Source organism: Chelonia mydas, chromosome 3 (genome assembly GCF_015237465.2).
Source record: "Chelonia mydas isolate rCheMyd1 chromosome 3, rCheMyd1.pri.v2, whole genome shotgun sequence".
NCBI lineage: Eukaryota > Metazoa > Chordata > Testudines > Cheloniidae > Chelonia > Chelonia mydas.
In genome coordinates, this window is record NC_057851.1 from 57,346,487 (window position 1) to 57,362,610 (window position 16,124).

Here is a 16,124-nt window from a genome sequence, read left to right on the forward strand (position 1 = left end):
AGGGCTTTAGAGATGAGAACTGATATCTTGACCTTGACTTGGTGTCATAAAGGGAGCCAGTGCAGTAAACAGAATACCAGAGTGGCATGTTCTCTTGTTACTGAGTAGACTAGTGGTAGCATGCTGGACCAGTTACAAGCTTTTTGTGGCTAGAACAGTCTTCCTTCCTCTTCTAGGTCTTTCTTCAAGGTCTTCCTTAAAAATCCCCAATTCCACTCCCACCCTCTTTTCAAGCAATTCCTCTTCTCTTATTCTGATCATACCAATCAATCCTTGATATTCTGAACACTGTTTAAAAGCAATTGATTCAGGGTCTCAGTATTTGGGTCTTTTTGACTTGTGTTTGTACAGCGTCTAGCACAAGGGGGACCTAGTCCATCACTGGGGCTCCTAGGCACAACCATAATACAAATAGTAAATCAGCATCATCAATAATTCTCACAGCCCCTCACTCCAGAACTGTAGTGTCCTATGTAGACTAAGTTCTTTAAGTTCTTACCTATTTTTATAAAGCTCCATGAAACCACCCCCCAACTCTCCAACATCAGCCCTGTTTCCCTTCTTCCCTTCACCTCTAAACTCATCAACACTGAATGAACCATTTACAACTGTTGCCTTGAGTTTCTTTTGTCCAAGGCAGTCATGGATCCCTTCTACTCTTTCTACTCAACTGAAACTGTTATCACTAAGGTCTCTAATAAGTCTTCACAGACAAATCTCAGGGCCTCTTACTCCATCCTCATCTTCCTTGACCTAACATCTCTTCACCATCTATCCTTCCTTCCATTCTTCCACTTGCACAAACCTTAACACATTCTTCTCTCTGACTACTTTATATCTAGCTCCTCTTGTTGCCCTTTTTTCCTTCACAAATCTTCCACTTGCAATCATTTCCCATGTTCACCTCCTCTTTGTTTCTGGTATCATCTGTCCTAAACTGATCCTCTTTTTATTCCTACCATGCTTTCCTCTCAGACCCCTTCCTTTCCCCCGTTATGCTGGTTTTAATTCTGCTGACCTTGTTTCCAGCTGCTGTTCTTTCTCATAATGCCGCCTAGAAGCAGCATGTTTGAATCATGAGCTGATGACTATGAGGTGATGACTATGAGTTGCCAATGTGATGTGGCTGTGTAAAAGGCTAATGCAACCCTAAGATGCATCAGGCGAGGCATTTCCAGTAGAGATAGTGAAGTATTATTAACACTATACAAGGCATGGTGAGACCCAGAGGTGCCGACTTTCTGAGTTTGCGAGGGGTGTTCTGCCCCCACTCCACCCCTTCCCCCCTAAACTGCCCCTTGCCCCGCCTCTTCCCACACCTGCTCTGCCCCGCCCCTTCCCGCCCCATTATGCCCCCTCTCCTCCCTCTCGTCCCAAGTGCCTCCTGCACACCGCTGAACCGGTGGGCAGGAGGGGGAGGGTTTGATCCGTGGGGCTGTCGGTGGGTGCTAATCACCCACTATTTTTTTTCCAATGGGTGCTCCAGCCCCAGAGAATCCCTGGAGTCAGTGCCAATGGTGAGACCTCACCTGGAATACTGTATGCAGTTCTGGTCTCTCGTGTATAAGAAAGATGGATTCAAACTGGGACAGATGTAGAGAAGGGCTACTAGGATGATCAGAGGAACGAAGAACCTACCGTATGAGGAGAGACTTAAGGAACTTGGCTTGTTTAGCCTAACCAAATGAAGAATGAGGGGAGATATGATTGCTTTCTATAAATACATTAGAGGGACAAACACTGGGGGTGTGGGAAGAGGAGTTATTTAAGGCAAGGGCCTATATAGGCACAAGAACAAATGGATGTCAACTGGCCATCCATAAGTTTAGGCTTGAAATTAGACAAAAGTTTCCAACCATCAGAGGAGTGAAGTTCTGGAACAGCCTTCCAAGGGGAGTAGTGGGGGTAAAAAAACCTAACTTGTTTTAAGACTGAGCTTGATAAGTTTATGGAAGGGATGGTATGATGAGATTGCCTACAGTGGTATATGGCCTATCTACAACTGCTATTAGCAAATATCTCCAATGGCTAGAAATGGAACACTAGATGGGAGGGCTCTGATTTACTTCAGAAAATTCTTTCCTAAGTGTCTGGCTGGTGGGTCTTGCCCACATTGTGCATTGATCGTCATATTTGAGGTCGGTAAGGAATTTTCCCCCAGATCAGATTGGCAGAGAGCTCTGGGATGGGGGTGGGGGTTTGCCTTCCTCTGCAGCTTTGGGCAAGGGTCACTTACTGGTTTGAATTAGAGTAAATTGTGGATTTTCTGTAACTTGAAGTCTTTAAATCAAGTATTGAGAACTTCCAGTAACTCAGCCAGAGGTTATGGGCCTATTACAGGAGTGAGTGGATAAGGGTCTGTGGCCTGTGATGTGCAGGCAGTCAGGCCAGATGATCACGGTGGTCCATTCTGGCCTTAAACTCTCTGAGTCTATAAATCTAGTGAACCTGTTATGGGGCTGGTGGACAGGAACTCCTGAGTTCTAAGCCTAATAATAATTGTCAGTCTTGTCATTGTCTTTCATTTGATACATCAGTTTAGAAAGGCAAATAAAATGAGAGGGCGAAACACACAAAAATGTGGGCAAAACACAGCAGAAATTGCTGTTTTGTGCCAATTAATCCCAAAAGTCAGAGTGACAAAAGTTCTGGGAGAGGGATGGATCTGACTTTCCAGTGAACAGTGTAACAGAGATGAGGGCCATGAACAGAAAAGCTCTCCAAAGCAAAAGTTGAGACTTGTGACTTAGGAAACCAGAGTAGCTCATGTAGCTGTGTATAATGGCATGAGAATGATCTAAGATTTAGGAGAAAAGTGAAAATCACCTGTGTGCAGAGAAGGGAGGCCAAAAAAAATAAATAATAGAATTTTCCTAATAGTAGAACAATTGCTAATTGGAGTGCAATTTCTTGGGTTGATCCCACCTTCACTGAAGTCATTAGTAACATTCCCATTGATTTCAATAGTCTAATATCAAGCCCTTCATTTTAGAAATTATTTTTCTACTTTTTGAAATTGTTGTTTTACCTTTACACTTTAATCTTAGCCATTTATAATGTCATTTGCCTATACAATGAGTTTATATTAATTCTTTCAAAGATGTTTCTTAGGGTGCCAGAACAGAAATACATGGCTTTATTTACTGAGGCTTTTTTTTTCTTTTTAGCAAACTTCCCAAAGAATGGCTTTCTACATAATTTAGCAAAAATGAATTTTCAAGAACCGTGCAACATAAATCAGCGGCTGCTTCTGACCCCAGGTGAGACTAATAGGTTTTAATAACTTCAAAACTGAGTAATCCTGACTGTCACCACAACCTAATATACCATGCCACAACTGTCAGTAGGAAAGGCAGGAAAGGTATTTTCATTAATTTCCATTTCAGTATCTGTGGATTTTGCCTGGAATGCAAAAGAGCAAACACCTGTTCATTACATCAAAACCTGCACCACAGAGTCTCTAGTACTTTCTGTCCCCTTACTTTTTCAGTGTAATGAAGCTAGGAAGAGTAGGTTACATGGATCAAATGTGTATTTGTATCTACAGCCAGTTTTTCTACTGCTTCTTTGCTAAAATTAGTAAACTTCCCAAGTGATAGCTATCTTCTGTGTCTGTGCTAGCATGTTTATTGGTGACTGCAGAAGAAAATGGCTTCTCTGTACTTTCGTCTGTATTTTATGTTATTTCTAGTATGTAGAAATAGAGAGACAATAGAGAAAGAGACAAATTTTGCCTTCACATATGCAACTCCTCTTGACTTCCATTGGTACAGACACTGGAAGTGTTGAGAGAACTTCTCCCCCACAACTTCGTACTATCCTGTTTGTCTTTCCTTTGAATAGCTGCAAGGTTCATGCATCTTCACCCACATCCCACTCAAATTTTGTATCTGTTTGCCCCACTGTTGACTACTACAAATTCAATTGCCTTGTATATTACTATTGTTTTGATATGTATACAGTGCCATAAGTATGAATGGTGCAAAGTCCTTTCCTGAAAAGCTAAGAACCTAAAAATTACCAGTTCATCTGCAATGTGCAACACTGACTGACTGTTGTTATAAAAATAAATATACAGTAGTTGGCTACAGAAATGCTCTAAAATTAATACGGTCACAAGTGGAACAAATATGGTCTGCAAGTTACTTTGCTAGAGAGCTAACTTTTATTCAGAGACTAAAAGTACAAACTGCAAGTAGGAAACAGCTTATCTGTATACTTTTAAAAAGTTATTATTCAGATTCTGATTGGACTTACACCCGTATAAATCTTGGGTAGCTCAAACGTCATCAAAGGAGTAGCACCAATGTAAACTTGTGTATGTGAGACCACTAACCACACCAATACATTTATGGATTAGTTGTGCACTCAGGTCTAAATTACAACTTCCTGCATTAGCTTGAGGCAAGGAGCTCAGATGCCATTGTAATGGACACAAAACGGTTCAGGGGTCCTTGGCCTGCCAGGTAGGGGGCGGCTATTTATCGAAACTGTTTGAAAGATATATTCATAGTGGAGGTCCATTGCTAACTTTTGGCTATAGAGAACAGGTTGAAAATATTTTTAAGGTCTTTTCAAGACACCATTTGAACTGGTATGCAATACCAGCATTTTTCTTATAGTTCCATCAGTTTCTGCAAGGTTTTTGAATGCAAAATTAAGACCAACATGCTCAACCTGCAGAGCCTAAAGTCAGAGAGACATGGTCTTTTATTGGACCAACTTCTGTTGGTGAGAGAGACAAGCTTTTGAGTTTACACACAGCTCTTCTTCAGGTCCTAACACCTAAATTCTTAATGCACCCCATTAATAAGTGGTGCATAAGTAATATGTTAGCAGGGCTGAGCATCTGCCACTTCCATTGAAACTGTGCTTCTAGCCTGTCTGTTTGAGAAGAAAACTTTCTAACTGTGACCCTGATTCAGCTAGGGTTTCCTGTGGCTGTAGACAGCCTGAAAACATGACTAGCAGAGCTGTTAACGAACAGATTTGTTTCAATTATGTGGTAACCGTGAAAGACACCTTTGCCAATTTTAATGTCAATATTGCTAGTTATTTCACTCTGCGTGGAGCTTGCGATTGTGAGTGGAGCTTGAGTAGAGTAACTTCCCTCCCCCACCCCCACCTGACCCATTGAGTATTTAGAGTGATGGATCTGCAGATGTAGTAAACTTGTTCAGAAATAATGCAATAGATCTCTTCTGCATAATAATTTTCTCTGAAGGCCTGTAAAGCTGATTCTGACTTAGAAATAATCTGCAGTTGGAAGAGTAGCTGAAATACCACATGATGCTATTTTATGTGCTCCCAGTAGTGACTATAAGATCTGACAATTTTAAAGAATATCCAAGTGTGAAGGTAGGGATTTGGATTACCCCAAACTCATGGCAAATAGCACATCATGTTAGCCTCACAATATTTCCTCATTGTTTTAGTACAGCTAGATGTAGCTGTATGTTTTCTCATTATTTTAACATTTGTGGAACAGTCCTGTTTAAATCTGAGATCAGGATCACAAGCTTTACAACTCAGCTAAAATACACGCCTCACAAAAATCACATGTTCCAGTTATTATCTTAAAGGTCAACTGAAACTGTTAGTCTGTATTCACAAAAAGAAAAGGAGTACTAGTGGCACCTTAGAGACCAACCAATTTATTTGAGCATAAGCTTTCGTGAGCTACAGCTCACTTCATCGATGAAGTGAGCTGTAGCTCACGAAAGCTTATGCTCAAATAAATTGGTTGGTCTCTAAGGTGCCACAAGTACTCCTTTTCTTTTTGAAACTGTAAAATAGAACTTGAAGAATGGGTGACCTCAGGATCTTTTGATTTACTTAACTGTTTGGAAGAAGCATTTGTTACTGTCCGATGTTTTCATAATAGACTATCATTAAACTTGAACTACTTAATCTGCAATCCTAAAATTTTATCATATCAAGAGAAAAACTAATCTTTCTGAAGTATATAGATACTTATGTCAAGCTAAAGGAATGGGATGAAAGCTGTTTAATGATTGTAAAACTGTTGCCCTTTTCATTGTCATCTTTTTAATTAATTAACACAAAATTCAGTTTATAGACGCAATTACTGAAAAGTCAAAATAGACTGACTCAGTGAGTTACTGTTGCCAAAAGCATAATGGTAAGATGAGTAACTGTGGGCCATGCTGTGGATTCCTACTGTGCTGGCTTTTTCCTTCAGACTCATGATTTAGAAAGCAGGTCAGAAAAACAAATAAATGAGAAAACTCAAAGTCAGAATAAGAAAATGGCTGAGAAGTCTTGGATGGATATACGCAACTCTCTATCCGTGAAAGTTTCCAGAATTTAAAAGAAAAAACATTTTATATAATTAAGGGCCAAATTCTGTGCTATTTTATACGCTCCGGAGCCCCTCTGAAGTCACTGCATGGCATTATACTCAGAATTTGGCCTTAAATGTTAAGTCCGAGAGATTCATTAACAGCGAACATTTCAAAATGACCTATGTTTGGTTAGACTATGCTGTAGATCGGTCACTGGCTGATTGATACTGTGGCCTTTTCTTCATTTTACTAGTGCTCTAAAAATCGAAAGAATCTACAGGTCTGAAGGGACCACGGGTAGAATCTCTACAACAATCTCAGAATTCTATCCCCTACTAGTACCCCCCGGCTGTCTCGGGTATATTTAAATAAAATGAAACAACTGAAAATGTTTAATAAAGGAAGGGCTTGGTGCTGGCTTCTCATGGGATAAGGGAGAGGAGAAACTTTAATAACAAAAGCAGGAAAAAAAAGGACTTTGAAATCTGCTAACATCGATACTCCCATTTTTGTTTCAAGAAGGTTGTGCTTTTTATTACTTGCAGATCAGTTTTCTTTGCAGGTGATGTGGGCCCAGCATTACATCACCAGAAGAGCAGCCAGGAGTATCTTGATGCCAGGATGACTAAAGCAGAGAGGAATGTATTATCACAGACCGCTGAGAAACTTGCCAATACATTCCTTGCTGGGGGTGCTGCTCTGGGGGAGGAGGAGAGGAGACAATTTTGCATGAAGGGTGAAAGAAAACTTTGTAGAAGAATGATCTGGGGTCAGAATCCTGCTGTCTCCTCTGCGCAGATCTAATTATGGTCATGTACTTCAAAAAGAGGGTTTAACTAAAGCCAGATTTAGCTGGGCATTGCTTAAGAAATACAGCATGAATTCTCAACCCTGCCTTGGAGGAAAATGCTAAATGCTTCTCTGTACTTGGAACATTGTCCCATTAGTTGCAGAGTGCAATTTGAGGCTACAATGAGAAATGCAAACAGCCAATTCAAATCTTTATCACTGTAATGAAGTCTAGCATAAATGAGTGTGTGTGTGTGTGTGTGTGTATGTGTGTATAATTTATATATCCATACATACATTGGTTCTGTCAGGCTGAAATATTGGTTTTCTATATTGACAGATAGGAAAGACATGGTATGTGTTGTGCTATAAATGTTTTATCAGCCTGGCTTTGGGATGTTATTCCCAAGTGTCAAAGCCATGAGTGAGTTACACAGATCATCCCAACTACGTTCCAGTAAAACCCAAATGCCATCCCACTCCATCATGTATTCTGTAAAATATATGCCATGTATATTACAGAAAAAGCTATTTTAGGAATGTTTTAGAGGGCTTTCAGGGCTATTTCTTGTATTCTTCTGCAAGACGACGGGCTTGGGCCTGATCCTGAATCATTAACATCAGTGCCACTGACTTGAATAAGAGAAGGAAATGCGCTTATGAGTCCAACCAAACCAGAATTAGAGGGAGATAAAATTCAAACCAATAAATTTAAACACTTCCACCACTGATGCAAAATAGCTTTTCTGGGGCTAAAATTGTCAGGGTTTTAAGTCTGATCTCTCAGGCCTCTCCAGGACTTGTAGCAAGAGAAGTTTGATGGAGGATCTCTCCATTCCATTGTGCCCATTTCTAGCCCTGCAGGATCACTAGATAACAGACTTTAAAGTTTCAGAGTAGCAGCCATGTTAGTCTGTATTCGCAAAAAGAAAAGGAGTACTTGTGGCACCTTAGAGACTAACAAATTTATTTGAGCATAAGCTTTTGTGAGCTACAGCTCACTTCATCGGATGCATCATGAAAGCTTATGCTCAAGTAAATTGGTTAGTCTCTAAGTTGCCACTAGTACACCCTCCTAGTGTTTCACCAGATCCAAACCCTTTTATACTTTGGAGAAATTCAGATCTTAATCCAAACATGTCAGCTCAGATCCATTTCTGCAAAATGAATCTGAACACCACCACCTGACACAAATCCCTCCGAGCTGTACAGATGCAGATCTGAACCTGAACATTCAGGCTCAGGCCCATCTCTAAAGCCAATCTATTGTCTAGTTTTAAACAACAACATCCAGCACTGTAGTATCTCAATTCTCAGGCCCAGATCAAAGGCATTTAGGTGCCTAATTCTCATTTGAAATCAATGGGAGTTAGTTGCCTAAATACCTTTGAGGATCTAGGTCTCAGAGCCTCCCAAATGATTAAAAATCAAGAATATAAACAGCCAGTGGCCTAATTTATTTTCTCCATGTGCCTCAAGATAGTTGGGGTGAATTTTTTGTTTGTGTAGGTTTTCTTTCTTTCTTCCATCTCTCTCAGCTCCCTCTCCTATTACTCCCTTTCTTGTTCTTACTTCTTGTCTTCAGCTCTTTCTCCTCCTCTTCCACCTTTTCTCTTCCATGATGTTGTTAGTTGTGACTATATGGAAACCAAGTCAAAGGAGTGAGTTTTACCTTTCATTCTGAAGGCTATGAGAATTGCAGTTGTGCTCATCTCGACTGCTAATGCTTTCCAAAGCCTTGCTCCTCTTGCCAAGGAAACCCTGTCTCCTCCTCTCATGGGTTTTACCTGTGAAGTTTTACCTGTGAGGTCCACTGGAGAACTCCCACTGAGGGAGACTGCACAATGGAATCAGGCATTCCCTGTGACTGCATCTATTTTTGAGGACTGCACTGTTGCAACCTGCAGCATTGTGACTGAATCAGTGAGAGTCTGCAATGGTGCAATGCTTCCACCCTAGCCATCCTGCTTTAGGTGCACACAGCACTCCCTGCAAGCATTGCAGGTTCTGGGATTTGTTTCACTGATCCCATAATGCCTACAGCAGCTCCCGAGAAGCTGGGGCCATGGTCACAATCACCCCTGAACCACTGCCAGACTGACTCTGGAGTTGACCTAGAGGCACAAGCTGTATTATGAGAAGCATCACTGCCTATGAGTGGTGATGCCTGAGACGTGAGGGACTGGACTGTATTCTTTTCATTCATTTATTCAGTAGTATTTTTCATTTTGGTTTTGCCATTAATGTTTTTTCAGTTCTTATTTTCCTGGTCTTTTGCTTTCATTTGTAGCTGAACTAATGGCTTTCTTCTCTCCTGAGTGGAGAAAGGGGAGTGATCCAAGCCAGGATCTGAAGAGAGGCCATCTCTATAGGGTACCCTCCATTTAGCACATCTAGTTTCTCCTGCCCCCTGCCCCCCGCACAATGCAGTAAGACTTCCAGGATACGAACCATTCCTTGGGGGGACAGTGAGGCAATGAATGGGTGCTGAGGCACCATGGGGAATTACAAGAGAGTAATGGGATTGGGTGACAGCAATAGCCTTACTCTGCATTTTAGCTAACGACCCCTTCCTATGTTCGATCTCAGGAGCGTGGGAGACACTGAGGCAGTGGATAGACAGTGGTGGCACTCCCAAGTAGAGTGCACCGAAGGGTGTGCCCACATTTCTCTGGTAATTAATCTTTGATTTTTGTCTTTTGCTTTCAAGTGAATCTCCAGGGGACCAAAGAAAGAGTTTAAAGTTTGTAATAAAGTTGTAGTTTTTGTTATATTTTTATATCTTTCTTTGCTATCTGAGGGTTGGGACTAAGCAGAGCTGAGGGCAACAAGTACTACCTCTTGGCTACACTAAGCCTTGCCCTGAGGAGAGGTTTGTGGGTGAATGAACAGAGCCAAGGACTGCCTCAGCTGCTCTCATGCTTGCATGCAGCCAGCTTGACAGGTGACAGAGCCAGTGCTCTCAGCTGTCAAAGCTGTGACTGAAGGGTGGGGAGGATCATTGTGGGACTGTGCTGAAAGGATCAGTTGCAGCTGCTACACCAGCCCTTCCTTTCTACAGTGGCTAATTCTATCCAAGACCCCATCCCAACTCCACCCAGACCCCACTTCTCCCATCCCCAAGACCCAGCCATTCCTGTTTCCTCTGGACCCCACTTACTACTGATGTCTTTGAAAAGTGGCCCAGTGGCTTTCAGCCCTCTCCTTTCTTCCCAGGCTCTCTAGGGGGCCTTAGATTGCTATTCTCCTCCACACTGGGATTTAGGGGAGTTGCGGTACCAGGCACAGGTTACTGCTCTTCCCACCTATTGAATTTTCTGTAGATAGTACTGGGCATTCTCCCCCAAGCCTTGGGCTGGAGGGATTGGCAGTCTGCTCACTGCTGTGGCCATATACAATGTACAGAAATATTTGCCACTATACAAAGACTTCAGCCATGATTTAGCTGGAGGGATGACTGTTCCCTTCTCTGGACACAGGAAAGGGGCCTCCTAGAATCCCACCTTCACAAAAAACTTCATGAATGAGGAAGAGTTGGCCCTCACCTGGCACCTCATCTCCACAGAAGGCCCAGTGTGGTGTGAGTGGCCATCTTGTGCTACTCATCCTATTAACCCTGAGAATAACCCTGAGGTGGGAGGGGAAGGAAGACTACCCCACTTCCCTACCCAAAGCCACCAAGTATGAGTGAGGAAGAAGAGATGAGTGACAGGGTGCTAACCATGAATGGGAAGGCAAGACAATACCAGAGGGCTATGGAGCTTGGATAGCCTAAAGGCTTTGCAGTAGGAGAGAACAACAGAAGGAGACTAAACAGAAGGTAAGGAGACTGTCAGGGAAGTGGCTTGGGAATAGGCCTGGATCTAGCTAATGTGTATGCTAGACCTCAGTGGGTGGGAGGAAAGAAGGGTGCCAATGGAAGTGCAAGGCCTGGATAGTTGGCTGAATGGAATGGTATCACCTGTACCTAACAGATACTGGCAAATTTAGCAGGCCACCAGGTGTCCTCCTGAAAGACAGCACAGACTGCAAACAGGATTAATTATATCTAATAATATACCTCATTGATGGAGATATTGAAACAAGAACAGACAAGTAGTAAACTTTGCTAAACAGTAGAGGATAGAGCAGTACAGAACTGAAAAAGAGAATGAGGGTGGAGAAAATGGTGATAGAAGTGAGTAAGGGTAGAAAGATAGACTTGTGGTTAAGTTACAGGACTAGGAAACAAGATATGTGGTTTGTATTCCAATCTTTCTAAAAATAAACTATAGAGATATTTACAAAACACAAAGGCCACCCTTTCTCTAGGAGCATCTTCTTTTGGAACTTCTGATTCCAACTCTTCCTAATGTAGAGATGCCTTCTTATAGGATTTTTTCCCCAGCATGCCTTTCTGGAGCTGGCTTTTTAAATTTGGCGAAGTCAAACAGCTACAGCCCTTGGGGATCATTTTGTGACTGGTTGCTGCTTGCTACAATTTCCTCTCCTTGATGGGTATGTTTTATACACTCCTGTTATGTTTTCCACCCAGTGCTTTGACATTTTTTGATTGAAACTATATAAGTATTATAGCATTATAAAGTAAATATTATAAATGAGGATTGGGAAGATGTAAGAACCACGAGCCCTCTGATTGTTCTTAGAGAGCTTCCGACCTTTAGCTTGGGCAAAATGGTATGGGGCATGTGGTCTCTGAAGGGCAGCCTATAAAGTTATGAAAGGTTTGTTAAGTTCTTTGGAGAGGGAAAGAGACATATAACTTCTAAGCATTATCATCATTATGCCTGACTCGTAAGAAATGGACCTTCTACAGGATTGTTCTTTCTCTAGGTGTCCACTCTCCATTACCACTGCAGATACTGCATGTATAATGGGGTGAACAACAGTTTAACCTCAGCTCAACTTCTGCTTTCCCTTGCACAAGGAGGACTGGGTATTTGTTCAGTTCCGAGCACAGTGGGGCCTGGGCCTCAGAGAACTGCCATAATATAAATAATATAGATGATGCTGATGGTAAAATAAGAATGGCTAAGGGAAGAGAGAAGGGAAAATGCCTTTGGGAGGGTTGGCTCCCCATCCAGTGTCTTAGACTGGATTGAACCTTGAGCTGGGGATGGGTTTTTCTTATCTCAACTTAATTTTCTTTCCTGTTACAAACCCAGTCTCTTGATGAAAAGACCTTGCTGACAGTTTCTGTGGGATTTTGTGATGAGTCATTTCACTAGTTTATCTTTCTCTTTGAATTTGTCCTTCCAAAGATATTACTTTCGGTTTAAAAAAATATATGAAATAAGCTATTTGAACTCAGATTAGTCTGGATCCTGAATTCCTTGTGCAGTCAAATCCTAAAGGATCTGTCCCCTGAAGGGTAAGAGTTGAGACCATTTAAGTCTAAATTAATGAACAATTTCCACACCTCACTCATAATGCCACTATATAAAGCCACGGTACACACACGCCTTGAATACTGCATGCAGTTCTGATCACCCCATCTCAAAAAAGATATATTAGAAATGGAAAAAGTACAGAGGAGGGCAACAAAAATAATTAGGGGTATGGAACAGCTCCTGTACGAGGAGAGATTAGAAAGACTGGGATTGTTCAGCTTGGAAGAGAGACAGCAAAAGGAAGAATAAGTGAATAAGGCGAAAGCGAACAAGAAGTGTTATTTACCCTTCACATAACGCAAGAACCAGGAGTCATCCAAAGTAATTAATAAGTAGCAAGTTTAAAAAAAACAAAAGGAAGTATTACTTTACACAATGCACAGTCAATCTGTGGAATTTATTGCTTGGGATGTTACGAAGGCCATATGTATAACTGGGTTCAAAAAAGAGCTAGATAAGTTCATGGAGGATAGGTCCATCAAGGACTATTAGCCAAGATGGTCAGTGATACAGACCCAAACTCTGAGTGTCCCGAAGCCTCTGACTGTCAGATGCTGGCACTGGATGACAGGGGTTGGGTCACTTGATAATTGCTCTGTTCTGTTCATTGCCTTTGAATTATCTGGCATTGGCCACTGTCAGAAGACAGGATTCTGGGCTACATGGGCCATTGGTCTCATCCAGTATGGCCGTTTTTATGGTATCAGATTTCTCTTGTCACTCAACAGAAATCAAAGGGGCTTCAACAGGTGCAATTCTTACCCCACATCTATTTGCCCTGGTAACTGAGGCAAATGGTCTTGGTCAGGGGTTCTCAAACTGGAGGTCAGGACCCCTCAGGGGGTCACAAGGTTATTATATAGAGAGTCGCGAGCTGTCAGTCTCCACTCCAAACCCTGCTTTGCCTCCAGCATTTATAATGGTGTTAAATATATTTTAAAGTGTTTTTAATTTATAATGGGGGTCACACTCAGGGGCTTTCTATGTGAAAGGGATCACCAGTACAAAAGTTTGAGAACCACTGGTTTTGGCTATTCCCAAAGGATCTGCTTTCAATATATATTTAAATTCAGAATTTCCTTTTTATTGCTGTTTTTGCACTATTCATGGAGTTTATAAAAGGAGGCACATAATGGAGCAGAGAGACTGAGAGAATGCACATAGAGATGGGACTGGATGTAGAGGATTAGTAACAGGAGACAGAACTCAACTCCAGATCACCAAAGAAAACAGCACAAGCCAGTGATGACCAATAGTTTATCATTTTAGGGCTGTTTAGTGGCCCATATGAATTGAGCTGGTGATCTCAATTCAATTGGCAGTGAACAGGTGTACACATAATAAATACCTCTCACCCTTGAAGGTGCTTTTCTAGGATAGGGATAAAGTGAGGTTGCAGGGAAATTCTCACTGGCACTTTCAAACCATCCCTGATTGGTGGATAAAAAAATGGGCTTTAATCTCCACGGCTGGTAGTGCTGCCAACTCTTATAATTTGATTGTGAGTCTCAGGATATTAGGTGTTTATCTTAAAGTCCCAGCTCCTTTAGTCATGTGATTATGTAAGAATCTCGGCTTTTTTTTTTTTTTTTTTTTAAGTATGTTTCTAGCCCTTATGGCTGTGGAGAAATTATTGAAAATGGGAATGCTAATGGATCAAACATCAAAAGACAAATTTAAAAAGTCCCAGAAATTATTTATTGAAATCTCATAATTTTAAAGCCAATCTCATGATTCTGAGGGGCCTGAGTCATGATTTGTGAACATTTGGGGTTGGCAATGCTGCTGACAAGCCAACAAAACAGTTTAGGGTTGCTCAGTCTGGTTGATCTGAAATGCTCCCACACTGATAGAGATTTGTGTTTGTGTTACACTTTTTAGACCACACTTCAGTGCTTTTGCAGTAGTCACTTTATAAGCTGATCAAATATATAAGAAATAATGTTGGCAAAATCAATGTATAAAAAGTAAAAAGGCTGATTTTGGAGATGTCAGTAATTCACTCTTTGTGCCTTATCTAAAAGAAATATTTTGTACCTGATTCTGTCAGGACAACACTCACCAATAGTGCCTAGCAGGAGAGAGAGTTCAATGTGCAAAACTACATTATTTGGACAACACAAATTCATTGCTGGGATGGTGAGATGGCAATAACTGCCAGATTAAAGGGAATGAGCTGGGTGATTTGTAGAAAGTAAATCAGAGAAGATAATACTGCAACACTCTTATAATAATTTATTATCATAATATGTACTTCTATAGTGCTAAAGGCCTGATCCAAAGATCATTAAAGGCAATGGGAGCTTTCAATTAACTTCAATGGGCTTTGGATCAAACCCTTGTTTGTGTAGTCTCTGGGCACACATATGTATCCCTACATACATGAATACTCAGCATATATAAAAAATAATTTATATACAAGCAACCAAAGGTGATAATTGTCATACTCCTTAACTGGAAAAACAAGCCAACATAATTCTTGATATGCTGTGAAGGTGACAACATTTCACATTATTGGGTAAAATGCAGCAGAGTTTGTGCTCTTTGAAATTTGTCAATCAGCTCAGTAATGCAGCCAAGACATACAGACTTTGTAGCTTCATGCATCATCTACAAAAAGATGGTCTTGAACCTCGCTGAGGAAATAAGTAACAAATAATTTACTCAGTGAATCTCGCATCTTTCTTCCTGAGAATGTCTGCAACGAGTCTGCGGTAGCAGATGGGCAGGACTAGGCAATTTTTAGAAAACATTTCCTTCCTGGGACACGCACACCTTGCCTGAAGCATCACTCTTCAATCAATTGTGAATTCACAGCCCTGGATGTGAAGAGTGCAATCAACTTCTTCTCACTTCCGTGCCAAGGCTCTAGAATGGGGTTTGGAAACCATGTCCTCCTGCTGTGCTAAACGGTATTCCATTCCATAAGAAGCCTACCACCTTGGGTTCAGCATGCCAGATTAAAATTCAGTCAATGTAAATAAAATTGGATCACTCAAAAGTTTCCAGAAGATGAACACAAATTGGGCACTGGTCTGGCCAAAGGAAATTCATTTTAAAATTCAAGTGCATACTCACAGAAATGTCTGGTGAGATCTCCCAGCTCTGGACCTGAACAATGTTATTAGTACAATGCGATCACGGTGACATTTTACAAATAGTTTGCCTGGGCAATAGATGTATCATATAAAAAAACTTTTCACTTCTTAACTGAGGAAGTGTCAGGATGTTGAGGATATGCTACGCAGTAACTCTAGTGCTCACCTTTCACGCTCCTGCTCCAAGAGGTTGGTAAAGTCATCGCTTTTGTTCATGTAATCTGTATGTTTATGCTTCTCATTTTCCAGCTCATAAACTGTGCGCCGATGGCACTTCTCGGCCAAGAGGAGCTGTTCCAACATGCGTCGATACGTCTCTTTCTGCTTTTCTTCCAGTCTGTCCAGCTGGATTGTTGAAAAGGAGAATGGACTGTTTGAAAGGTCTCATTCACTGACATTGACTGATTAACTCACCGAAGAAACTGTATTTAGTAAATGCCAGTTCAGTAATTTTATGTCTTGGGTTTTACAAGGCTAGGAACCAGAATAATTGTTCTGTGAAAAGAATGATTTCTTTATACAGTATATTTATATTAAACATT

At 41.2% G+C, this 16,124-nt stretch overlaps 1 protein-coding gene across 4 annotated transcripts in view; it reads right to left on the minus strand.

Annotated features, from left to right (window-relative positions):
- The window catches only part of FILIP1 (filamin A interacting protein 1), a 167,776-nt gene that overhangs the window by 46,281 nt on the left and 105,371 nt on the right, over positions 1-16,124 (minus strand). For 3 of the 4 annotated variants that reach the window (XM_027819192.3, XM_007056804.4, XM_037894339.2), the window contains exon 4: positions 15,749-15,927. The exons of the other annotated variant lie outside the window; for it this stretch is intronic. In XM_027819192.3, coding sequence (XP_027674993.2) covers positions 15,749-15,927 — 179 coding nt within the window. The remainder of the gene's footprint in view (positions 1-15,748; positions 15,928-16,124) is intronic. 4 annotated transcript variants of the gene reach the window in all.